We start from the raw sequence: 26,638 nt of genomic DNA, 5'->3' as shown, positions 1-26,638 counted from the left end.
TATAAAGATCAAAGGAGAAACTGACATAAGAAGTCTGGAGTCTTTTTTTTTTCTGAGGTAGGGTCTCACTCTAGCCCAGGCTGACCTGAAATTCACTCTGTAGTCTCAGGGTGACCTTGAATTTACAGTGATCCTCCTACCTCTGCCGCCCGAGTGCTGGGATTAAAGGCTTGCGCCACCACACCCGGCTGGAGTCATTTTTTAAAGAGCAATAAAAACACTTTATATTTACAACAACATACAGCATTGTAGGAAAACCAAGCTTGGGAAAATAGAATGTATCTAGTTCTGACATGTAAGTTTCTAAACACAACTTTTTTCTTTTTTGTTTTTCAAGGTAGGATCGCACTCTAGCCCAGGATGACCTGGAATTCACTATGTAGCCTCAGGATGGCCTTGAACTCACAGTGATCCTCCTACTTCTACCTCCCAAGTGATTAAAAGCATGCGTCACCATACCCAACTTTTTTTTCCTGATGATTTTGACAGCATTCTTCTACACCCTCTAAAATTAAGTCTAGAATTGTCTCTAGGCACTGGTGAGGGACAGTGCATCTGTTCACATGGAGATAACAATCCCTGCCGCAGCATAGGCTGTGTTTCTAGTTTATGAGAAAGCAAGCTTTGGTATCACACTCCCTTCCGCAGAGTTGCCCTTCCCCCTTTCAGGAGACACAAAAGCAAAAATCTATGAGAAACCACAGGCCACCACTCAAAAGAAATAAAGCCAACACTTTGATAGTGCTGATTTGCTAGTTCAAATTCCCCAGCAGGCTGTGGTCAACCAGGCAGCCAGTTAAACATGCAGGGTATAAGCTGCAAATTCTTGGTTGTGCTTCAGTGAACTGGAGAAAGACAAAATCCTACGTAATAGTAGTGGCTGAAGTTGTGAAATGAGTGGGAGAAAAACTACCACTATAGTTACATGTCTGTTTCCCTGTACAGAACAAGTTCCTTAAAGGCAGGTATCAGGGTTTGCTTATTTTGATTATTATTGATATACCTTTCACCTGGCAAATAAATAATCCAACACAAAGGAAAAATATGTTGGGTAACCTGCCAGCAGTTATACTATGTAAATGAAACAATAATAATAATAAGCCAAACCTCCTATCACCTGCATAAGAGCCCAGGTTACCTGGCTGTGTACTGCTCAGTTAACTACACATATGACAGGACAAACCTATTAGAAAACAAATAAAACAAGTACTTTATAAATCAAGATGCCTCTATTACCTGAAATAAAAAGATTAAGTGATAAGCCAAAATGAGGTTTAAAACAATGTACAGGACTTGAATTTGATGTCAGAATTTGTAAAATTATAAATTATAAAATTACTGAAGCCAGTATAAATAAGCACAAAACATAACAAACCTTAGAAGAAGCCCACTAGGGTAACTATACCATGTTTTTATGCTAAATGAATTCATAGAGCTATGTTAAATATATTTAGGAATATTTGTATTTTGACCTAGAGGCAAAATTACAATTGTAAGACCAATTGTTAACATTTCTTTTCTATCTAGGCCTAATCTTTTCTGCATAATGTAGATGATAAAGAAAGAAAAAAACATTTATCTTTTATAAATGTGTCATAAATTTTCTTCTTAGAGATAACTAATGACATTATTTTTAAACAGGAATTATAGAATATACAGCCAGTTTTATGCTAGGGCTGGCTTTATTTTGGAGGGTAAGCAAATATTTTCTAGGCTAAACAAAATCTTCATCAAGCCCTACATTCTACTTCCTCTCTGACTCCTTCTTGAGGGTCTTGTTGATGTGCTGTGTTAGTCCAAGGCCAGGATGGCAGCTTCAGGGCTTAGTGCTTAGAAGCAGCAAATGAAATGACACAGGCCACATTAACCCCTATGGTACATGAACCCCAAGCCTTAGAAAGCAGCAGCTTCCCAGGTTTCTGCACTGCCCAAGGCAGACTGAACTTCCAAGGACCGGTGGGTGAAGTCTCATGCCACATGCCCAGCATGAGTGTGGGAAAACAGTACTCATGCAGGGATAGCAAAGCAAGAAGCACCTTGATGAGGAAGAGGCTGCATGAAGGAGCTTTGGAGATGGAATGGAAGGGAAATGAAAGGAGCCATGTCCAGAAGATTCAACAACACAGTGAAATACCATTAGACATGGGGTAATTAACGTGCCCCTTCTGAAACAGTTTCAGAAGGAGATGGGCTTTACTTATTGAACTCTAACCATTAGTTTCCTAAATATTAGAATCTGTAAGTAAATATGTGAAATTATAATTTTATAGGTAAATGTATTTTTACTATCTTAAAATTTTTAATTTAAAATAACTAGGCCGGGAAAATGGCTTAAAGGGTTAAGGTGTTTGCATGTGAAGCCTAAGGACCCGGGTTCGTATGCCTAGGACCCACGTAAACAAGAGGCACAAGGGGGCGCATGTGTCTGGAGTTTGTCTGCAGTGGCTGGAGGTGCTGGTGTGCTCATTCTCTCTTTCTTTATGTCTCTTCCTCTGTCTCTCTCTCTCAAATAAATAAAATATTTAAAAATAAATAAATAAAAATAAAATAACTAGAAAGGGGGCTGGAGAGATGGCTTAGCGGTTAAGGCCTGAGAAGCCTAAGGACCCAGGCTCAATTTCCCAGGACCCACATAAGCCAGATGCACAAGGTGGGGCATACATCTGGAGTTAGTTTACAGTGGCTGAATGCCCTGGCATGCCCATTCCCCTTCTCTCTCTGCCTTTCTCTCTCAAATAAATAAAATAAAATGAATACAAAATTAATAAAGAGAAATAAAATAACTAAAAAATGAGACAGAAAATTTAGCAAAAGTTACACCAAGTAATTCTCAATTTAAGATAGCATAAGCAGTTATTGAGAACATTGAAACAATTTCAGATATTTATTTAATTCTTCAGAGTTAAGTTCATACTATAGCCCAGGCTGATCTGGAACTTACTCTTAATCCTCCGGCTTGCCTCAAACTCACAGTGACCCTCCTACTTGAATCTCCTGACTGCTGGGATTAAAGGTGTGTACCACCACATCTGACCCTAATTTCAGGTATTTTAAAAAATTTTTTATATATTTGTTTGAGAGAGACATAGACAGAGAGGGAGAGTATATGGACATGCCAGGGCCTCCAGTCACTGCAAACGAACTCCAGACGTGTGCCCCCCCCCCCTTGTGCATCTGGCTAACGTGGGTCCTGGGGAATCAAGCCTCGAACCATGGTCCTTAGGCTTCACAGGCAAGCGCTTAACCGCTAAGCCATCTCTCCATCCCTAATTTCAGGTATTTTAAGTAGTTTCAGCATTTGGGTGACTGAGGCACGAGAACTGTCACAAGATTGAGGCCAGCCTAAGCTACACAGTGAATATATGCCAACTTAGGTGGGCAATACAGCAAGACACATACACACAAGTTGGGCATGGTGGTACACAGCTTTAATCTCAGCCCAGGGGAGGCTGAGGTAGGAGAATCACCATAACTTTAAGACCAACCTGGGATATAGAATGAATGCTGGGGAATCAAACTCGGGTGGTCTTACACCCTCTCTGGTCCTTATGTTTAAGTGGTAAGCACTCTTAACCACTGAGTCATCTTCTCAGCCTCCTATTCTGATTTTTAAAAATTAACTATAAAACAATTACCGAGAAAGAATGTCCTACCATAGAAGATGATGTGGCTAATGTCTAACAGACATCAGACAATTAATTATCAGGACAATCTTTTCAGTGCTTTTTTTCTGAACCTTTTTTTTTCCCATTAGTAAGCAAAGATGGGTAGGGATACCCCTAACAATATGAGTTAAAAAAAAAAAAAAAAGGCCAGTTTGGGTGTGGGGCAGGAGAACTGTCATGAGTTCAAGGCCAGCCTAGGAAAGTGAGTTCCAGGTCAGTCTACACTAGAGTAAGAACCTGCCTCCAAAAAAAGAGAAAAGGAAGAAAGAAAAAGATACAATTAATAATTTTGACAAGTTTAATGCCATTTTAGTGGCATAAGAAACAAAAGTTAGACCAAAACAACTAGTGCCTACACAAAAGCTGACCATAACAGTGCTAGCCTGCACTTCCAGAATCGGGAGGCACAAACAGAAGGACCCCTGACGCTTGCTAGCCAGCTAGTCTAGATGATTTGGTGAACTCCAGGTTCAGTGAGAGACTATTTCAAAAAATAATGTGGCTGGGCTGGAGAGATGGCTTAGCAGTTAAGCGCTTGCCTGTGAAGCCTAAGGACCCCGGTTCGAGGCTCGGTTCCCCAGGTCCCACGTTAGCCAGATGCACAAGGGGGCGCACGCGTCTGGAGTTCGTTTGCAGAGGCTGGAAGCCCTGGCGCGCCCATTCTCTCTCTCTCCCTCTATCTGTCTTTCTCTCTGTGTCTGTCGCTCTCAAATAAATTAAAAAAAAAAATTAAAAAAAAAATTAATTCCCAGGGCTGGAGAGATGGCTTAGCAGTTAAGCGCTTGCCTGTGAAGCCTCAGGACCCCAGTTCGAGGTTTAGTTCCCCAGGTCCCACGTTAGCCAGATGCACAAGAGGGCGCACGCGTCTGGAGTTCGTTTGCAGAGGCTGGAGGCCCTGGCGTGCCCATTCTCTATCTCTCCCTCTATCTGTCTTTCTCTCTCTGTGTCTGTCGTTCTCAAATAAATAAATAAATTATTTAAAAAAATTATTTAAAAAAATAATGTGGAGAGAAACTGAAGAAGACTTCTGACATCAACCTCTGGCCTCCACATGCACATGAACACACATGCACATGTACCCTCCCCCACACACGTGCACATCCACACAAAATAGGATGACTATCCAGGCAGAATTGACTAAATGTTTTTCCTCATGATACTGGAGATTGACTCAGGGTCTCATGTATGCTAAGCAAGTCTCAGCTCATACTAATTTTCTAACTGTGATCATCATTAATGGTTAACAATTACAAGTCATAAATAATACAAAGAAAGTAGTGAGCTCGAATGCCAGATGTGGTGGTACATGCCTTTAATCCTAGCACCTGGGAGGCAAAGGTAGGAGGATTGCCATGAGTTCGAGGCCACCCTGAGACTACATAGTGAATTCCAGATCAGCCTGGGCTAGAGCAAGACCCTACCTTGAAAAACCAAAATCATACCAACAAAAAAACAAAAAAGAAAGAAAGTAGAGAGCTCTATATAGAAAGACTGGTATATTTAGGGCTGGAGAGATGGCTTAGTGGTTAATGTGTTTGCCTGCAAAGCCAAAGGACCTCGGTTCTATTCCCCAGGACCCATGTAAGACAGATGCACAAGGTGGCACATGTGTCTGGAGTTACTTTGCAGTAGCTGGAGGCTGTGGCGCGCCCATTCTCTCTCTCTCTCTTCCTTTCTCTCCCTCTCAAATAAATAAATTAATTAAAAAAATAAATAAAAGAAAGACTGGTATATTTAAATTAAGATAGAAGAAATGAGACAGACATGAATAAATAAAGAAATGAAAGAGAAGCGGAAGGGAAGGGAAAGATGATAAACACAGATAGAGAGACAATGAATGTGGTAGAGAGCACACTGGTCTTAGTTCTAGATAAGAAGTTATGTATGGACATACCAGGGCCACTTGTCATTGCAAACCAATGCCAGATGCTGGCACCTTTTGCATCTGGCTTACATGGGTGGCTTGGGAATCAGCAGGCTTTGTAAGCAAGTACCTTTAAGTGCTGAATTATCTTCCCAGCCCCTAAATATAACTATGTGATAAAGCAGTTAGCTTAGAGCTTTTTGAGCCTGAAATGAAATTACCTGCATGATCCCCCAGTTCCAATTCAGCAGTTTATTGAGGAGAAAAGAAAGCAAACTTTTAGTGTTGCCCTGGTCTGAGCAGCTGAGATGCTGACAAAGCAAGGATCATAGAAAGAGTGTAGGGTGGTGTTTTCTCAAATTCCAGTGTACGTAGGAATCAAAACACCGACTGCCCACTGGGCTCCTCCACTTTTGTGTTGCTGTGTTGGGTGAACCAGAGTTGTAGAATGCACGGGATGGGACTCATGATGAGGACAAATGAACATGGTTATGTAACAAAAAATGTTGGCCCAACTTCTCTTATTATAGGATCACCTGCAAGATGATTGATAAATGCTGAAATAAAGCTTAATTATTGAATATAATTATTAGTTTGTATTAGAATTGGTGGGCTGGGAGAGACGGCTCAGCAGTTAAATGCTTGCCTGTGAAGCCTAAGGATCCTGGTTCGAGGATCATTCTCCAGGACCCATGTAAGCCAGATGCACAAAGTAGCACACCCACCTGGAGTTCCTTTGCAGTTGCTGCAGGCCCTGATGTGCCCATTCTCTCTCTCTCTGCCTCTTTCTCTCTCTGTTGCTCTCAAATAAATATTGTTTTAAAAAAAGAATTGGGTGTTATATTTTCCAAATTCCTCAAAAAATTATTATTATTATTATTGATTTATTTTTGTTTTTTTCAAGGCAGGGTCTCACTCTAGCCCAGGCTGACCTGAAATTCACTATGGAGTCTCAGGGTGGCCTCAAACTCACGGTGATCCTCCTACCTCTGCCTCCTGAGTGCTGGGATTAAAGGTGTGCGTCACCATGCCCGGCTACACTCAGAATCCTTACCCTATAAACAGAAATTTTCATGCAATACTGAGATAATAAACTGAGATTCTATTTATAGGTCTTGAACATCACAAAACGTTACATCATTTGGGTTCTCTCTCTCTCTTTTTTTTTTTTTTTTTTTTTTTTAAGGAAGAGCAAACCAAAGAGAGAGAGGGGGCTAGTGAGGAAGAGAGACTCGGTGTGCCAATGCCTCAGCCATTGCAATCGAACTCCAGATGCTTGTGCTACCTAGTACACATGCGCAACCTTGTGCTTGCATCACCTGTGTGCGTTTGGTTTATGTGGGATCTGGAAAGAGATTGAACCTGGGTCCTTAAACTTTGCAGGCAAGCGCCTTAACTGCTAAGCCATCTGTCTAGCCTGTTTCTTTGCTTTTTTGTTTCTTTGTTTTTTGGGGATAGGGTTTCACTCCAGCTCAGGCTGACCTGGAATTTACTATGGTGTCTCAGAGTGGCCTTGAACTCATGGCAATCCTACCTCTGTCTCCCGAGTACTAAGATTAAAGGCATGTGCCACCATGGCCAGCTCTCATTTCTTTCTTTTTTTTTGAGGCAGGTCTCATGCTAGCATAGGTGGATCTGGAACTCACTCTGTAGCCCAGGCTGGCCTCAAACTCAATCCTCCTACCTCAGCTTATTGAGTGCTAGGATTAAATGTATGAGCCACCATGCTCTGCTTTATCACCTGATTTTTGTAAAGGAACTCCATATTAAAAAACTACATAAACTATATGAGAATTTCCTTATAGAATGAGATATTTCATTAATGATCTTTTCAGATAACAGTAGTTAAACAATAAATCCTTCTTTTAACCATTTTAGAAGGAAATCTTTCCAATAGAAAACATGACCACAACAGTAGCTTTCCTTCACAATGCATGATCACAACTCACACAACAATGTCTCTGGAGTCAACCAGAGCTGTAGAAAGCCACTCCTTTGGCCACAAATAAGCTCTGGGTTGGCAGGCGCGCGCCCGCCTGCCCTCCCTCCCTCCCTTCCTTCCTTCCACCTTTCCTCCCTCCCTTCCTTTCTCTCTCTCTCTCCCTCTTTCTTTCTTTTGTTTCTTGAGGTAGTCTTACTCTAGCTCAGGCTGACCTGGAATTCACTATGTAGATTCAGGGTGGCCTTGGACTCACGGTGATCCTCCTACCTCTGCCTCCCGAGTGCTGGGATCAGAAACTGCGCTACTCTTGGCGTCATTTCTGCCATCTTACTAATCTCAGTTCTACTGAAGCTCTTAGCTACTGTTCAGTGTGTCTACCTTGCTCTAAGATGCATACTGAATTGGTATACTTTCTCCCCTTGGATCTAACAGTGACTCCACAGTAAGGATTATACATATGGGCTCGAGAATGTTATTTTCTTATGATAACTTTTTTTTGATCTGGTTTATTTAACCCCAGATCTTCAGGCTAGTCTATAGATGTCTGAGAGAGTTATTGCTACAGTAAGAAAGTAGGATAATTATTGGACTTTTGTGTGTTTTGTAGGGTACAGTATGCTAAATCAGAGACATAGAAGCCTTTTAGGCAAGGTCAAGTGTATCTAGTAAAGGGACAGTAGTTTTGTTTATAAAGATTAATGTAACTTAGACTGTTATTGCCAAACTAAAAAAAAGAACTGATCAACCTTGGAAACCTACATAACAATTAGCATTTTATCGTTGTCTATGCAACTTGTTGGAAGCAGAAAGCTTTCTAACAGCGTCCAGTTATGACACAAAGAAGCGTAAGGTGAACCTCAGAGGAAAAGGTGCAAAGTTTGCTAACCATCTGATCACAAGGGGATTCCTAATGTTGGTACCATAGGATTATTGCTCAAAGTCACATAAAGATTTCATTTACTGACCTGGGGAATGCTGGGAAGTTGCAAGTGAGGTCATGGAATTAGAGAGGTTAAGGTTGGCAGTGATACTAAGCTGGCTCTGCAGTGCAGGAGGGTAAGGAGATGTGGGTGTCAGGAGGGACTCCTCACTGGTTTCTTCATCAATTCCAGGCAAGTACGTGTCAATCAAGGCATCAAGAAACTTAACAATAAGCTCAGCATAGTCTGGGATTTGTGTTTGCTGTAATGGAAAATAGGACATTATTTTAGCTCCACTGTTTTTTGTTTTTTTTTTTAATTCCCTATGAAGCCAAAAAAGATTAATTCTATTTTTGTTTGGGATTCATTTTACAATTTTTCTTCCATTGTTTATGTTATAGATCATTAATAAAAGGGGATGGAATAATGTTTAGAGATTACCATGGAACTTATGACTGGGAATTTTAGTTAACATAATTTAAAGCTTTCAGATGAACCTGCAATGTCTGAAAGTCAAGTACAGACAGACTTTAATCAGACTTTAATCCTGAGACAATGCAATCATCAGAAATCATGTCTAGCCAATTTTCCAACATAGAGAAAATGTGAGCAGAGCCTCGTCATGCCAACTGCTATTTAAGACTCCACTAACAAGACACTGAAGGGCTTGGTGGGTAACATCAATCCACTTATAAAACTTCCCATACTCCTGCAGAATACACTTATTTCTGTGACTTCAAGCCCACTTACTTTCTCCTCCTAGAAATGGAGACTGAACACAGGGTCTTGTGCATGCTAGGCAAGTACTCTACCACTGAGTTACACTCCCAGCCCAGACCCACTTTTTGAATGACGTGTACATGTCCAGAGATATTCTGACACTAAATGAAATAAAATAAATAACCAACTCATAAAGTGAGAACAAGGTTTAGATAACCTATACTGATAAATATCCCTGTATCCAGGACCCTGCTGGGGAGAGAAACAGAAGTCTTGCCTTCAAGGAACTTAAATTTTGAGAGACCATATATAAAAAATATATTACATCAGTATTTATGTAGCATTATACCAATATATAAACACAGAAGAATGAACCTTGCATGTAAAATGTATCAATGATGTAGATTTTACTATACAAAATGCTCCTTGCTGGCAAAGCTTGTTAGATGTGAATTAAGATTATGAACTATATGTGGAGATGTTTGACAGGTTTTATCACACCCTTCCAAGAAACCAAGCACAAATCTAGTTTTTTTAAAAAAATTAATATATAAACATATTAAAGATGCTGCTTTGGGAAAAATCTTTTGCCAAAATTTTTTTGATAATGTGTACTTATTGTGAACTATTACTTTAGTTTCCAGCATACTATATGATCTTAAATACACATATGAATATGAATAAAAGCTTTAGTTTGTCAAAAGTTAGAGAAATATTTTTTATTACCTTTGAGAAGGGTCCTGCAAATCGCCATAAGCCATTAAAACCAAAACCTGAAAAAAATCAAAGGTTGCTCTTAAAATAAGCAAGACTTCCTCTAATATTAACAGAAGTTAAACTGTGTATTTAATATATAAGGTGCATGTATGCATTAAAAGCATTTTAGAACAAGTGGCAAAGATTACTAAAATTTCCTAAAGGTACTTAGTATAAACCACATTTTAATAAAGTGGCCAGTCATCATATTGAACATAAAATTAATAAAGTCAGAAAATATCACTTAGAGAAATCCAAACAAGTTCAGTTCCTTATAGAGAATTCTTCAGCCAGCGCATTCTACAGGAGTGCCCACATTAGCAAGTTTATCAATAATCTGTCTCTTGATACATTTACTTACTTTGCAGATAAGATGTTTGGTATTGTGGAGGGGACTCTTCATGGTACACCACACTCTGAACAATTCCATGGACTGGATTTAACAAATTTGGATCTTGGCACAATGACAAGAGGGTGTTGATCTTAGAGTCCAGCAAATTGTGCCTGAAAAGTAAAGATCAACAGAGGAACATTTAAAGGAAAATTAAATGAAAAGATTAATTGGGCTGGGCATGGTAGCAAACGCCTTTAAACCCAGCACTCAGGAGGCAGAGGTAGGAGGATCGCTGTGATTTCAAGGCTACCCTGAGACTACACAGTGAATTCCAGGTCATCCTAGCTAGAGTGAGACCCTACCTCGAAAAACCAAGCCCCCCCCCCAAAAAAAACCCAAAAAGATTAACTGGAAAGTATAATATATATTCCTTAGAACAATGTGGCAAAACTGAAGATGATGATTTATGTTTTTAAGTTTTCCAAATACTCTAATAGTTTCTGTACACACTTGTGTACATGCACATTTTCCTGGTCTGGCTGTTATTTTAAACCGTCAAATATCGTTAAAGCAAACAACTGTTGGTGTCACATAACCATGTCTCATTACATGTGCTAAATGTCTTTCAAGACATGTTGGCTTCTGCTCACCACTTAGCATGTTCTGGACCACCTCTTTCTGTTGTCTGTTACTATGTACCCAGGGAGTTGCAATTAAATGTTACTTAGTGCTAATAAACGTTATGCCAGATTGAACTTTGCTAATGAAAGCAAAAATAGTTTGGAAGGGGTGCAATATATGACACAATGCAATCTTATGAAGAGATTAAGTTCCTCTAGTTCAGCTGCAGTCCACTAATAAAAAGAATGGAGAACTGGAGAGATGGCTTAGTGGTTAAGGCACTTGCCTACAAAGCCTAATAACTTATGTTTGAATCTCCAGGTCCCACATAGCCAGATGCACAGTGACACAGGTGTGCAATGTTGCACATGCACCACAAGGGGCACAGGTGTTGAATTCGTTCACAGTAGCTAAAGGCTCTAGTGTGCCCATTCTCTCTCTCTCTCTCAAAAAAAAGGAAGAATGGAGACATTAGAAAATAGTAACACAATGTAGAGGTTCTGGTTCAGGACTAGATTAGCCCCTGTTTCTTTGGGATAAGTTGAATGCACTGAAGCCAAGGTGTTAAGAGAGAGTAGAAGGTCAATTTTGTTTTCACTTCAGCTGTAAATACAGAAAACCAAAATGAGTATGATGATTTAAATATAGCAATCTATCAGTTTCCTCTTGAGAAAACTGTACAATATTCAACAAGATAAACCACTTTAGCAAATCATAAGACTTAAACAATATTTTTGTTTTATTAATAAATAGGTCAGAACCTGTTTTAGCCACTATTAAATTCACTGTGTTCTTTTGTTTTGGGTGCTAAAGAATCAAACCTGGGGCCCCAAACTACAAATTATCTTTGTAGTCAAAATCAATACCACACTTTCCCCTCTTTGCAACAATACCAGGTAATAATTTCCTAAACCTTTACTAAGCATTTGATATAAAGATAGGTACAAAGGTTAACTACAAACAAAAGAAGATACTTACACAACAGGAAAAACTCTAGGGAATACAACACTGGCCTCTGCTAAATATTCATAAAGAATTCGTTGATCAAATTCATCTGTAGTGTATTTTACCAGTGTAGCCTGCAAATAAGCAAACATTTTCATTTTGTGTCTGGCTTATATTTATATTTTGATAAGAAGCAAACATCTTCCTTTCATGCCTATAATATTTAAAGGGCTCCTATGAGTAGACTGATGGAAGGGACTTTAAATAGGAAAATCCCTTACAAGAACAGTAAGCAGCAGCGCTTGGATCTTCGGATCAGTAAGTACTTCTTCATCCAAAAGAACATTGGATTCAGACACTGAAACTTTACGTAAGTGTGGGTGCTGCTGTGATGAGGAAATCCTTTGAGTTTCTACAGGAAGATAAGGATTAACATGATTAGCTACATTAATTACTTCACCTAAATATATTCCAATGTTCCTTCTTAAATTCCACAACTTTTTAAATACACTTAAAAATATCAACATAAGCATCATACAGAGTTACTGTTTACCTATTTACAATGCTATACTATCTCATATATAACTTTTTTACACAAGCTTCAGGACAGCTGCCATTTTAAGGCCATAGAGCTTATCTCTGAAGAAGTAGTAATGTTTCTACAGTGTATCCTGAGAGCCTATGACATAGCTGAGAAGTAAATATGCCTTTACTGTGCTCTCCCACTCTGCCAATGATCTAGATTAATTATAACTTTAGTTCTCACCCATTTCATAATCAGTTTCTGCTACTCTCCTCATTTTAGGGGGTGTTGTGATCCCTGATTCCATTTCTTGCCTTTTGGGAGCCTTTGTGTCTGATATCAAGTGATCAAAACTTTTCCTTGTTCCTATAAACAAAAGTTACAGAATATGGAAGTTCATTAATCACAGTGTCTACAAAGAGAAGTATATTAAAAAGAAAATGAACATAAAGTGTTTAAGCTTTCACATAAGGAACCAAGTGAGTGCCAACATATCCCTGGAGCAGATTTCTCTCTTTATTTTCTATTTTCTCAAGAAGGGGTTTTCATCCCACAGCTTCCTAGGGCAGGAGGCTTATTACTGAACCAAATGAAACTGAGATGATAGGCATTAGGTAAACTCAACTCCACCCAGAAATACAACTTCTGGTAACACACACAAGAATGGGCCCTATTAAGTGGGAAAGATCAACTACACATGTACAACCTTTTCAAGTTAAATTCTGTTGGTACCAAGAGTTAGTTGCTAATGGATGAAGAATTTCCAAACTGAGGTAAAAATTAAAGTTTGATTCTTTAATTCTGCAAGATGTGCAATTCTGAAAGTACTAAAAATTCGATACATGCTATACTAGACTTTTAGTTTCCCTAGTTATGTATTACACTAATATTTAAACATTTATTTTATTTTATTTTTTTACTTGAGAAAGGGAGGGGGGGAGGGAGGGAGGGAGGGAGAGAATAGGCACACCAGGGCCTCCAGCCACTGCAAATGAACTCCAGATGCATGTGCCACCTTGTGCATCTGGCTTATGTAGGTCCTGGGGAATTGAATCAAAGTCCTTTGGCTTTGCAGGCAAGTGCCTTAACCATTAAGCCATCTCTCCACCCCTATGTAAACATTTTTATCATAAAGTAAAAATACTGAAATTGGATTATGTGCAACTTACATATTTATGTTCTTTGTGCCCAAATAACTTACTCTTTTGGAGGAATTCCAAGAAAGAAAGTATCTGGGGCTGGATATATAGCTCAGGGATATAGGTAAGGCTCTGGGTTCAATGCTCAGAACAAACAAACAAAAACAAGTACCTGAAATACTTGTTTTTTAAAAGCTTGAGTTGAAGCCAATATTACAAAAATATCAGACAAACACAGGACAAATACAATGTTCTGTTTGACCTTAGATACTAATACTAATAAATGTTCATATGTCATAAATACCAAGGCCAAAAGAAACTAGAAGTTCAGCCTCTTTGCTTTAGGCATATGGAGGAAGCCAAAAGCAGTTGAAGATCAGCCTGAGGTTGCATGGCTAGGATTCAATTTCCTAAAACCAATTAGTGCTTTTTATAGTACACGAGATGAGATCATCACTCTACACGGAGATGTCCTAGCTCTTCCACTTCCTTATTTTACTCTCTGTACTTTTCCTGGAAGATCATTTTTTGTTCTTATAGCTCAGAGAAATCAGTAGTCACTAAGTATAAAATATCAATACTAAGCCGGGCGTGGTGGCGCACACCTTTAATCCCAGCACTCGGGAGGCAGAGGTAGGAGGATCACTGTGAGTTCAAGGCCACCCTGAGATGACAGAGTGAATTCCAGGTCAGCCTGGACCAGAGTGAGACCCTACCTCGAAAAACCAAAAAAAAAAAAAAAAATCAATGCTAAAACCTTGCCACTTATGTACTTATCTTGCCTTCAACTCCAGTTATCTTGCTATTCATCTCTTGGATATACACTCTTAGATGCCTCAATAGGATCTCAATTTTATCATGCATTTTAGTTTTGCTTTTCTAAAAAAATTATTTTATTTATTTGAGACAGGGAGAAAGGGGGAGGGAGAGAAAGAGAGAGAGAGAGGGGGAGAGAGGAAAGGAGAGAGGGAGGGAGAGAGGGAGAAAATGGGTGTGCCAGGGCCTCCAGCCAGTGCAAATGAACTCCAGAGACGTGCATCACCTTATGCATGTACATCCGGTTTACATGGGTATTGGGGAATCAAACCTTGGACCTTTGGCTTTACAGACAAGTACTTTAACCACTAAGTCCAATGTGGACTTATATCCAGCCCTTAGTTTTGCTTTATATGAACAGAATCACTGTTGAGCCAAAATTTTCTTTCTCCCCTCACCCCCCTTTCTCTCCCCCTTGATGTTTTGAGACAAGGTCTTACTATAGCCCAGGCTGGCTTCAAACCCACTACAAACTTCTAATCTCAGCTTCTTGATTGCTGGGATTAGGTGCGTACCACCGTGCCTAGTCTAAGTTATGTTATTTTACTTTTTTGGTCCTTTCACTTTTAAGTTTTCCCATTATATTTGAAAAGTTTCTTTTTTATATTTTTAATTTCATTTATTTGTTTTTTATTATTGGGGGGGGCAGATAAGAGAGACAGAGAATGGGTGTGCCAGGGCCTTCAGCTGCTGCAAAACGAGCTCCAGACACATGCATCACCTTGTGTGTCTGGCTTATGTGGGTCCTGGGGAATCAAACCTGGGTCCTTTGGCTTTGCAGGCAAGCGCCTTAGCCGCTAAGCCATCTCTCCAGTCTTCTTTTATTTGTATTTTTGAGACAAGGCCCAGATTAGCCTTGAACTTGCAATCCTCCTGCCTCTGCATCCCAAGTGATGGAATTATAGGTATTCACTACCAGCATGGCTTGAAGTGACTTTCTTATAGATAGCATATTTGAACCTTTAACTGTTAAAATTTTTACTATACAATAACATAAAACAGAATATATTAATGGGGCACAAGTAAAATTTGGATACACATGTACAATATTTTATTTTTACATATTTAAGAGAGACAGTATGGGCACACTAGGGCCTCTTGCCATTGTAAATGAACTCTAGACACATGGCCACTCTGTGCACCTGGTAGTATGTGGGTGCTGGGGAACTGAACCCAGTACATCATGCTTTGCAAGCAAGTACCTTTAACTGCCAAGCCATCTCTCTGGCCTGTCAATTTCTCTAGTCTCATTCTCTACATTATTTTCTATGATGTCCATTGCCAGTTGTTTTCCCTAACTTCTTTATTCATACTATTCTTCCTCTCCTGAATGCCTATCCTACTTTATCCTGTGTCTACCTGGCAAGCATATACTGAATCTGTAAGGCTCAAATGTGTCCTCCTCTCTTCAACTTTCCAGCTCCTCAGTGCTCCCCATTCAAACATTATCACTTTAGCAGCGTCTGGCAGGTGCTGTTGTCATCAGCTGTTTCTAAGGCTTAGCCACCTAAAGATGAGCCCTCCTTGCAGTTTGAATGAACTCAGTACTGCATTTTCCCCCCTGAGATTATTTTTTCATTTCCAACTTCCTTGGCATGGAAATCCATAATTACAAAACAGTGAGTAACCAGGCAACTCTCAGACTACTGATGGCCAAGGACTAACAAAAGGAACTGAAACAAAAGGCAAACAAACCAGTGTAACAGTAATTGGCACCTATGATTTCTCTTTCTTTCATGGTTTACTGGCAGGTTATTTACATTAAGCTTTGTGGTTTACTCACTAATTTCCTTATGAACATGAACATGTTCCCATTACTACCTAAAGATATGTAAGTATGCTTGCATGGATAACTGAGAGCCATATACACAATGTTGGTTGTCACTACTTATTTAAGGGGGGGGGGGGAGATTCTGACATATTTTGTTAACAATTTAAATGTTAGCCAATAGGACACATGAGCTATTTTGCATTTCCTCTTGCACCAGGTGGGATTTGGTGGGATCTTTCAAGGAGTTTACTTTTAGTGATTGGAATAAGAAAGGGTCTCATAATGTTTCATGTATGTTTCTCATAGCCAAATACTGATTCAACTGAGAAATGTTAAGTGTCAAGAATCAAATCTTATTGTAATAAGTTAAAAATATATGATCTTTTAAAACATGTTTATTTCTCTGTAAGGGGGGGGAGGGAGAGGCGGAGAATGAATCAGAATATACAGGTGTGCTAGAGCCTCTTGCCACCCCAAAGAAACTCTAGACATAAGAGCCACTTTGTGCATATGTCTTTATGTAGGTACTGGGGGTTGAACCAGGGCTGACAGGCTTTGCAAAATCAAGTGCCTTTAACCATGGAGCCATCTTTTCTGTGAAAAAAATGGTGATTAGCTTCATACCATATTGATGAGTCTGGTCTCCGATGAAAATTTAGGGAAATATATCATTAACTATGGTGAGTGCAACAACTCTTCCTTTATTTTAGGTACCTAATGACTCAATATTACTACCTGTTGCCCACAACAAAAACTACAGTACTTAGCCAAGAAATCAGAAACAAAACCCAGAATGGTTTCAAATTCTCCTTCTCATTTCTCTGTCTGAATAGACATGACTAAATGGACCTATCTAACTTCCTTATAATTGGCATAAAAAACTTTGCTAGCACTGGGGAGATGGCTTAGTGGTTAAGCTGCTTGCCTGTAAAGCCAAAGGATCCAGGTTCAGTTCCCCAGGACCCACATAAGCCAGATGTACCAGGTGGTACATGCATCTGAAGTGCATCTGCAGTGGCTGGAAGACCCTAGAGCTCCCATTCTCTCTGTCTGCACCCACCCAATTAAAAAAAAAAAAATTCCAAAAATATCCTTTGCTACACCAAAACGAAATTTTGATCATTTTTAAATAGCTTTAAAAAAAAAGCTGCAAATAACTGTCCAGAAGTGAAAGTAGCTGATTATTTCTAAGAATTACAATAATTTAAAAATTTGTACAACATTAAGATAAACTAACCAAGCAACTTCTTAGTGTTGGCTTGAGAAGGCTGCCCCATGTCCAAGCTCATGGATTTCCTGGCTCGGGGACTGGTCTGGCCTACAGTTGGGTAGGTGGCTGCAAGGTACCCTTCTGAACCTTTGGGAGAAGACCATGGTTGGTTCTCCTTTAGTGTCCTGAGAGATTTAAACAACCAAAAAGAATTAATTAACATGATAACAAATGCAACCAGTATGTGATAGCTCTAATAAGCTGTCCAATTTCCTAATGACAATAATCAGTTAATTTTAAAACTATACTTTGAAAGAGCTTCAGAGTATAAACTTGTTTTCTTAGTGACAGAATCACCCTAAATTGCTCAAGCTAGTCTGCATTTTGCTATGTAGCTCAGGCTAGCCTCAAACTCCCAATCTTCCTGCCTTAGGTCTCCATATCCATCCATTCCATTGAAAGCTGAACAATGTTCGAGGTGTGAGTAAAGACAGCAAATGTGTGAGCATGTTTTTATCAATCCGTATCACTTAGTTTTTGTTATTAAGCATGTGATGCTGCGTATATTTCATTTCATGCTGGTTTTCGCCAGGTTGTTTTTTGCAACTCCAAAAGTTCAAGATGATCTCTTTATGTTATTCAACTGTTTTTGAGACAGGGTCTCACTCTAGCCCAGGCTGACAAGGAACTCACTCTGTAGCCCAGGCTGTCCTCAAACTCATGGTGATCCTTCTACCTCAACCTCTCCAGTACTGGGATTAAAGCCATGAGCCACTGAACATGGCTGTTTTTTTTTTTTAAAGAGGCAAACTAATGATAATATTAGCACAGACTAGAATAGAATAGCTTTGCCACTGCTCCTCACATAAAATAGTGTACATTTATAAACTGAGTTTTGATTAGTCCTCTTGGCCTGTCTCTAGACGTCTATTTAGATTATGGCTAGCCTTCATCAGTGTAGAAACTTGAAACCCAGCTATAATTGTGTCATTGCATGGGCGCAAGTATGCTTACCTATAGCTGGGGTCACCATGATGAATGGGATATGTATCCATAGGAACATTTTCCATTGAAATGTCAGTAAGAAGAAGTGACTTCCTATGCTTGAGGCTACAGCGACTTCGAACCTCTTCAGACACTGTGAGTAAAGCTAAAAGGAAAAAGCAAGTAGGTTTAAAAAGTTTTTACAGGGCTGGAGGGATGGTTTAGTGGTTAAGGCATTTGCCTGCATAGCCAAAGGACCCAGGTTCGATTCCCCAGGATCCACGTTAGCCAGATGCACAAGGGGGTGCATGCATCTGGAGTTTGTCTGCAGTGGCTGGAGGCCCTGGCGCACCCATTTTCTCTCTCTTTCTGTGTCAAATAAATAAATAAAAGGTTTTTTTTTTAACATAAAAGTTTTTATAAATTACAAGTGTTACTTAAATCAGGACAGATTTTTTACGATGTTCTAAAATGATACTACTGCTAAGTGAGCCATATGGGGTAAGAGGCTGAAGTATATAAATACTCAAAACAAACATACCTGAAGAGTTTATAGATTATACATCAATATGGAATATACAAAGAAATTTAATAAGCACCTTATTTTTGCAAGTGCTGAGTGTATATTTAGTCTCAACAATCACAAAAAGTATGTGGGCAGTTACTATAAAGTCTACTGAGGAAAAACACTCTGAGATGTAAAATGATTTGCTCAAGATCCTACAACTGAAACAAAAAAGTTGCCAAAAATGGATGTCTGATAAGCATAGAATCAGTACTTCCTACCAAACAATTGCATTCATAACTGTATTATATTTACGTGCTAATTGCTGCTGAGTAGAAAAACAAATATTAGATAAGAGGAAACAGAGGGTTCAGTGGAATGGTGGGGAAGTGGAGCAAACATCCCAGATCAAATAAGTATTAGGAATAAATATTAAAGAGGCAGAAAGCTACCTGAAGGATGAAGCAAGTAGATTAGCATAAAATAGTCCATTCATTTGGAGAGGTAATAAGAAAATGAGGCTTATGAAATTTAGATTGAGGATAGAATTGAAGAGCTACTGAGAGGCCTAGCTTTATAGCCAAGGTAATCAAATCTGATGACAGACAAGGAGTCTCTATAGTCTCCTGAACCAAAGATGACAAGGAATACAGTTTAGATTTTATAAAAGAAACAATAACATTGTTGTATAAAGGTATTTTAGTGTTTATTTTTAATTTAATTTACTTATTTGAGAGGAAAAGAGAGAGAGAAAGAGGCACAGAGAGAGAGAATGAGAATGGGCACACCAGGGCCTCTAGCCATTGCAAACGAATTCCAGATGCATGTGCCATCTTGTGCATCTGGCTTACTTGGGTATTGGGGAATTGAGCCTCGAACCAGGAGCCTTAGGCTTCACAGGCAAGCACTTAACCACTGAGCCATTTCTCCAGCCCTAAAGGTATTTTAAATAAGTAAGACACATTTCAGATTTTAATGCAATTTTTTTGGGGGGGATGTAAGGTCTCACTCTAGCTCACGCTAATCTGGAACACACTCCAAGATCTCTTGAGTGATTAGTAAGTGCTGGGCTTGTAGGTGTGAGCCACCTTGCTTACCTTAATGCAAATTCTTTCATAAAGAAAAATATGTTGACAAAATGTCAAAAATTTAAATATTTTCAAAGGACTGGACTGTCAACATTTAACTGTCAGGTCACTTACTAAAGGGTGTGTGTGTGTGTGTGTGTGTGTGTGTGTGTGTGTGTGTTTTATTTTTGGTGCTCCCAAGATCTAGATGTCATTAATTAATTTTGGTGGGGCACAGCTCAGGGGGTCAAATGTTTATCTTGCAAGCATGAGGACCTGAGTTCAATTCTCAGTACCTACATTAAATTCTGTACCAATAATCCTAGTGCTGGGGAGATAGAGACAGGATTTCCAGAGTGCACGCCAGCCAGTCTGCCTACTTGGTAGCCCTGGGCCAATGAGAGCTTGTCTCTGGCCTCTATATGCACCCACATACAAGTACATGTGCATGTCCCACACAAATATGTACACACATGCATTCACACACAAAAATTTTAAAAGTTAGTTTTGCCTATTTTGTGGTTTTTACCTGCTAAGTAAGCCACACTTTGCGTATTCACCTCAAATTTGTCACAATTTCTATGTTTGTTAACCAGAGTTAGTAGTGTATGCAAAATTCTGACTGTTCTTGCAACAATGGCAGGTGAAGGGTGCCTGTACCCTGCAAAAAAAAAAAAAAAGACAAGTCAAGTTAGTCTATAAACAAATATTTGAGTTCTGATGCTGTAACAAGCAATTCTGAAAGAAAAGGAGTTATGAGGAATCACTTCTGACTTTCAAGAATAGCTATTTGTGAACATAAAACATACAAAATGAAAATTAATTATATATAGAATTAGGTACCAAATATTCTCTGGAACCCCATGGGAGAGTTAGGAGAGACGATGGGTTTCCAATCTCCCATCTACTAAAGAAGCATTAAAAAATAAAACTACATACTACAGTTCCCTTTAAGACTTTTTTTGTTTTTTCTTTTCTGAAGGTAGGGTTTCATGTTAGCTCAGGTTGACCTGAAATTCACAATGTAGACTCAGGGTGGCCTTAAACTTCTACCTCTGCCACCCAAGTGCTGGGGTTAACTGTGTGTGCCATCACACCTGGCATTTTTTTTCTTTTTTCTCTTGCTTTTTATTTATTTTTATTTTTTGGCTTTTTGAGGTAGGGTCTCACTTTAGCCCATGCTGACCTAGAATTCACTATGGAGTCTCAGGGTGGCCTCAAACTCATAGCGATCCTCCTACCTCTGCCTCCCGAGTGCTGGGATTAAAGGCATGCGCCACCACACACGGCTTTTTTTTTTTGCTTTTCAAAAGAAATATGGTATTCACTACAAAAACTAGGCTCTACTGAAGTGTATATTAAACAAAACAGCTCAGACAGTTTGTATTTTAAAGTAAAACATGTGGGCTCTACTTTTTTTTTTTTTCAAGGTAGAGTCTCACTCTAGCCCAGGCTGTCCTGGAATTCACTATGTAGTTTCAGGGTGACCTTGAACTCATGGCCTCTAAAGTTCTGGTATTAAAGGCATGAACCACCATGCCTGGCAATTTCAACTTATTTTAAGTAATCAATTACTTTCGTTACTTCTGGCTTCTTAATACTATTTTACAAAAATATCCTGACATAAGGCCTTGTTACCTTTTAGAAGGTGTCCAACTAGTGCAAAGTTAAAGTTGGAGTTGAAATTGAGTCCAACAAAATGATCCATTTGCTTGCAGTGCCATTCTAGAGGATTCCGGATTGCCATGAATACTTCTTCTGGACTCTAGTATGAACAATAATGAGAAAGTTGATAGGGTTTACACAGAAGTTTTCTTTTTCATTTCTTCAGTACGTGAACCTAGGATCTCATGCATGCCAAACTGTGCTTCATGGAGCTACATTCCCATCCTAGATCCTTTCTTTCGAAGTTCACTTATTGTTTCTTGTTTGTGCTCAGAGGCTATGACAAGATGAATAATCTGGAGGCTGAAGAGATGGCTCAGTGGTTAAAAGAGCTTGGATCCCTAGCACCCACATAAAACTGGACTCAAAGCAGCATATGTATCTATAGTCCCAACAGATCTATGGCAATGTTTTTTTTTTTAAAAGATTTTATTTATTTATTACAGTCAGGAGAGAGTGAGAATGGGTGTGCCAGGGCTTCTAGCCACTGCAAAGGAACTCCAGATGCATGTGCCACTATGTGCATCTGGCTTATGTGGGACCTGGAGAAATCAAACCTGGGTCCTTAGGCTTTGCAGACAGGCATGAGCCTTAACTGCTAAGCCATCTCCCATATGGCAATGGTTTTGTTTGCTTCTTTGAGATAGGGTTTCATGATGCCAAAGCTTCCCTGAATGCATGTTCCCAGACCTCCAGCTGTTTTGGGTACCACAGCCTTGCTATGTAGCTGACAGTGGCTTACTCCTGATCCTTCTTCCTGCACCTCCCAAATGCTAGGACAATAGCTGTGAGTCTCCGAGACAGGGACTCACTGTGTTGCTGAAGCTGGCTTTAAACTCTAAGGCTCAAGTGATCCTCCTGTTTCAGGCCCCCAAGGTAGTAGGGCCTATAGGCAGATAGACATTACCTTGATGATTATTCTAGTTCCTTTTAAAAATAACCATTTATTTATTTGCTTGCACATGTATGTGTGCATGGACACATTAGGGCCTCTTACTGCTCTGCTGCAAAGGAACACCAGACATTTGTGTTACTTTTTGCATCTAGCTTGGGAATCAAACACTGGGTTGGCAGGCTTTGCAAGCATTGGTCCATCTTTCCAGCCTCCTCTGGTGGATTTTAACAAAGCTCTATTAACTCTGATTCCTAGTGCCATGAGGTCCTGAGGTCAAGATTAGTTACTCCTACGGCACTGTCCTGGCAATGAAAATGCCAAGACAGACACTTCTAAGGTATATATTTTAACTACTAATACTTTTTTCCTGGCATGTTGGAGCATATGAAGTGTAGTGAGATATGCGGGCTGTATGCACGTGTAGGACAGGTGTGAGCATATGAGCCCCATGAGTGTACATGCAGAGGCCAGAGGACAATGTCAGATGCCCTCTTCTATTGCACTTCTGCATCATTTCCTTGAGACAGTTTCTCACTGAACTCAGAGCTGCCATTTTTTTTCAGTCAGACTGGCTGGCCAGCAAGTCTCAGTGATTGTCTGGTTTCTTTTCCCCTAAGGCTTGTGGCTACAGGTATGAGTGGTCATGCCCAGCTGCTTATGTAGGTGCTGGGGATAGAATGCAGGGTGAAACAGGCCCTCTCAGGCCTTCAAGCTTGTGTAGTAAGTGATTTTATCTTCTGAGTCATCTCCCAGCTCTGTAAATGCTCTTAACATAGAAATGGCCAATAGCTAGCTATTGAGCCACTACAGTCCCAAGACAACTCTGGAGAAGAGCAATGCAATTAGAAAAAGAAGGGTCTCATTTCAGGCTAGATGTATGAACATGGACAAGTCCCTTCTTTCCATTTTGTAAAACAGAGGTCTGACTGATAAATCTCAAGATATCGTCTACCTTTAAAATTTTGATTTCATACTTCTCAGGCCTCCAGTTATTTTGAGTCTACACCACATTGTGTACACTGAATAAATATTGTTTAGGTCATATATGATGATTTATATTTATTGTCAACTTGATAGGATCTAGAATCACCTGTGAAGAATTGTGTTGATTAGGTTAATTAAAGTGGGAAGACCCACCTCAACTGTGGGTGACATCATTCCATAGGTGGGGGTCCTAGACTATATAAAAAAAAGGGAGAGAGGTGGCTGAACAGGGGCATTCATCAGTCTGCTTTTCTTCCTCATTGTGTTAATGTGACCAGCTTCCTTAAGCTCTTGCCACCATGCCTTCCCTACTATGAGGGACTGTGACCAGGAACTGTTAGTGGAAATAAACCCTTCCTTCCTCAAGTGTTTATTGTCAGGTATTTTGTACCATTAACAAGAAGTTGACTGATACACCCCCTATCTTCACACCTAAAGTCATGTTCTCTATTTCTGTTCATAGCTCAATTATTTTCAATTCATACATGAATTCTATCTTCAAAATAAATCTTTTATTCTAGATTGTTCCCATTTTTTTCCAAAAACATAAGTAACATAATTTTGTACTCTTATTCCTTCCTCTATACACTGAACTAAAATTCAAGCTCAATTTAGATATAAGCACTACTTTTTGCACCTGGCTTTACATGGGTGTTGGGAAATTGAACACAGGCAGGCAGGCAGGCAGGCTTTGCAAATAAGTATGTTTAACCATTAAGCCACCTTCCTAGCCCCCTAAAGGTATATTTTAAAGTGAGATTAGGCAAAAGAAAAAAAACCTAGTGAAGCCGGTTGTGGTGGCGCATGCCCTTAATCCCAGCTCGTGGGAGGCAGAGGTAGGAGGATCGCCATGAGGCCACCCTGAGACTACATAGTGAATTCCAGGCCAGCCTGGACTTGAGTGAATCCTTACCTTGAAATACCAACCAACCAACCAACAACAAAACAACACAAAAAACAAAAAAGACAAACCTAGTAAAATTAAGTACCTCAATCAGCTCTTTAGATTCTCCAGCTTCTTTATCTGCTACTGATCACACAGATTTTTTTTTTTTGTGTTCAGTACTATTATTAAGTAAAAATAAACTTACTTTTAGAGGCTGGGGAAATGGTTCAGTGGTTAAAAGTACTTGAATGCAAAGCATGTTGGCCCATGGTTCAATTCCCCAGTACCCATGTAAAGTTAGATGCACAAAATGGAATATGCATCTGAAGTTTGTTTGCAGTAGCAAGAAGCCCTGGTGTGCCAAACTCTCAAATAAATTTAAAAAATAAACTTATTGTTAGTAAGATAATATGTTTGTGAAGCAGTGATGGAAATGCTAACCTTTACTTTAGGGTTTTGAAAATTAGAAATAATGTATGTGGGCTAGAGAGATGGCTTAGTGGTTGTGGTGCTTGTCTGCAAAACCTAAGTACCCAAGGTTTTATTTTCCAGTATCCACATAAGCTAGATGTATAAGGTGGCACATGTGTCTGGAGGTTTATTTACTTATTTTTTTTTATTTTTTTGCAGTGGCTAGAGGCCCTGGAGAGCCCATTTTCTCTCTCAAAAATAAAATATTAAAAAAATAGGGCTGGAGAGATAGCTTGGCGGTTAAGCGCTTGCCTGTGAAGCCTGAGGACCCCAGTTCGAGGCTCGATTCCCCAGGAACTACGTTAGCCAGATGCACAAGGGGGCGCACGTGTCTGGAGTTCGTTTGCAGTGGCTGGCGGCCCTGGCGCGCCCATCCTCACTCTCTCTATCTCTATCTGCCTCTTTCTCTCTCTGTCGCTCTCAAATAAATAAATAAAATAAACAAAAAAATTAAAAAAAATAATGAATGTGCACTGCCTAGCATAGGCCTAGTATGGTGGCCATTATGACTATTTATTACTCATTGTTATCCAAGTTACTAATACCAAACCAGTCTTGTTCATTGTTGATTTTCTGTGCTGTATGTACATAGTTTATGTGGTATGAGGTTTGTGTGTGAAGATGCCATAACCCATGTGCATGGGGACGCCAGAGGAGGTCCAGTGTCTTTCCTCTATTGCTCATCTCTGTGTTTCCTTGAGATGGAGTCTCTCAGTGAACCTGAGCTGCTGTTTTGGGGTCAGACTGGTTGATTAGCAAGCTCTACTCTCTGCTACTAACAGGACTGGGGTTACAGATATGCATGGCCATATCTTGTATTTACATGGGTGTTGGGTAATTGAGCTCAGGGAAGAGTCAGACCCTATCTGGCCTTCAAGCTTGCATGGCAAGTTCTCTTACCTGCTGAGACATCTGCTGAGCTTTTCAATAGCTATTATTTATTTATTTGACTTTTTGAGGTAAGGTCTCGTTCTAGCCCTGCCTGACCTGGAATTCACTCTGTAGTCTCAGGGTGACCTCAAACTCTCAGCAATCCTCTTACCTCTACCTCCTGCATGCTGAGATTAAAGGCATGCACCACCACCCCTGGGTTTTCAATAGCCATTTTAACAAAGGAAATAGATGTAAAAGTTTAAATAGCTTTTTATTTTATTTTATTTTATTTTATTTTATTTATTTATTTATTTATTTATTTAAACATTTTATTTATTTACTTATTTGAGAGCGACAGACACAGAGAGAAAGACAGATAGAGGGAGAGAGAGAGAATGGGCGCGCCAGGGCTTCCAGCCTCTGCAAACGAACTCCAGACGCGTGCGGCCCCTTGTGCATCTGGCTAACGTGGGACCTGGGGAACCGAGCCTCGAACCGGGGTCCTTAGGCTTCACAGGCAAGCGCTTAACCGCTAAGCCATCTCTCCAGCCCTAAATAGCTTTTAAAGTGTGTGTGTGTATGTGTGTAGAGTCTTGCTCTAACCTAGGCTGACCTGCAATTCATTATGTAGTCCCATGGTGGCCTTGACCTCATGGTGACTCTCCTACCACTGGCTCCTGAGAGGTAGGATTAAAAGTGTGCACCACCATGCCTGGCTTAAAGTACTTTACAATTTATTTTCATGTGCTTGTGTATGCACACGTATGTGTATGAGTGTGCCTAGGCCTCTTGCTGCTGCAAACGAACAAGAAACATTTGTGCTAATTGTTGCCTCTGGCTTATATAAGCACATTGGGAATTGAACCTAAGCCAGTAGGCTTTGCAAGCAAGTACCATGAACTGCTGAGTCATCTTCCCAGCCATTTTTTTGTTGTTGTTGTTTTGCTCAGTGTTTGGGTGTGTCGGGGGAGGTATACATGTGCTGTTCCCTTGAAGTGCCTCATGTACTTGTTTGTGGTAGGGAGCACTTGCCTGCAGTGGCCAGACTAAAATATCAGGGGTCCTGCTCTATCAGTGTTCTT

The 26,638-nt window shown here is 39.8% G+C and overlaps 1 protein-coding gene across 6 annotated transcripts in view; it reads right to left on the bottom strand.

Moving 5' to 3' along the window:
• Positions 1-26,638, bottom strand: part of Nf1 (neurofibromin 1) — a 281,308-nt gene that overhangs the window by 7,536 nt on the left and 247,134 nt on the right. For all 6 annotated transcript variants that reach the window (XM_045158367.1, XM_045158370.1, XM_045158368.1 and 3 more), the window contains 10 exons: positions 21,421-21,547; positions 20,312-20,443; positions 18,241-18,376; positions 17,254-17,411; positions 12,534-12,656; positions 12,049-12,179; positions 11,801-11,901; positions 10,229-10,371; positions 9,838-9,884; positions 8,437-8,653 (listed from right to left, as the gene is read on the bottom strand). In XM_045158367.1, the coding sequence (XP_045014302.1) occupies positions 8,437-8,653; positions 9,838-9,884; positions 10,229-10,371; positions 11,801-11,901; positions 12,049-12,179; positions 12,534-12,656; positions 17,254-17,411; positions 18,241-18,376; positions 20,312-20,443; positions 21,421-21,547 (1,315 nt within the window). The remainder of the gene's footprint in view (positions 1-8,436; positions 8,654-9,837; positions 9,885-10,228; positions 10,372-11,800; positions 11,902-12,048; positions 12,180-12,533; positions 12,657-17,253; positions 17,412-18,240; positions 18,377-20,311; positions 20,444-21,420; positions 21,548-26,638) is intronic.

This window comes from Jaculus jaculus, chromosome 9, assembly GCF_020740685.1.
Source record: "Jaculus jaculus isolate mJacJac1 chromosome 9, mJacJac1.mat.Y.cur, whole genome shotgun sequence".
Lineage (NCBI taxonomy): Eukaryota > Metazoa > Chordata > Mammalia > Rodentia > Dipodidae > Jaculus > Jaculus jaculus.
This window is presented reverse-complemented; position numbering and strand designations above follow the sequence as displayed.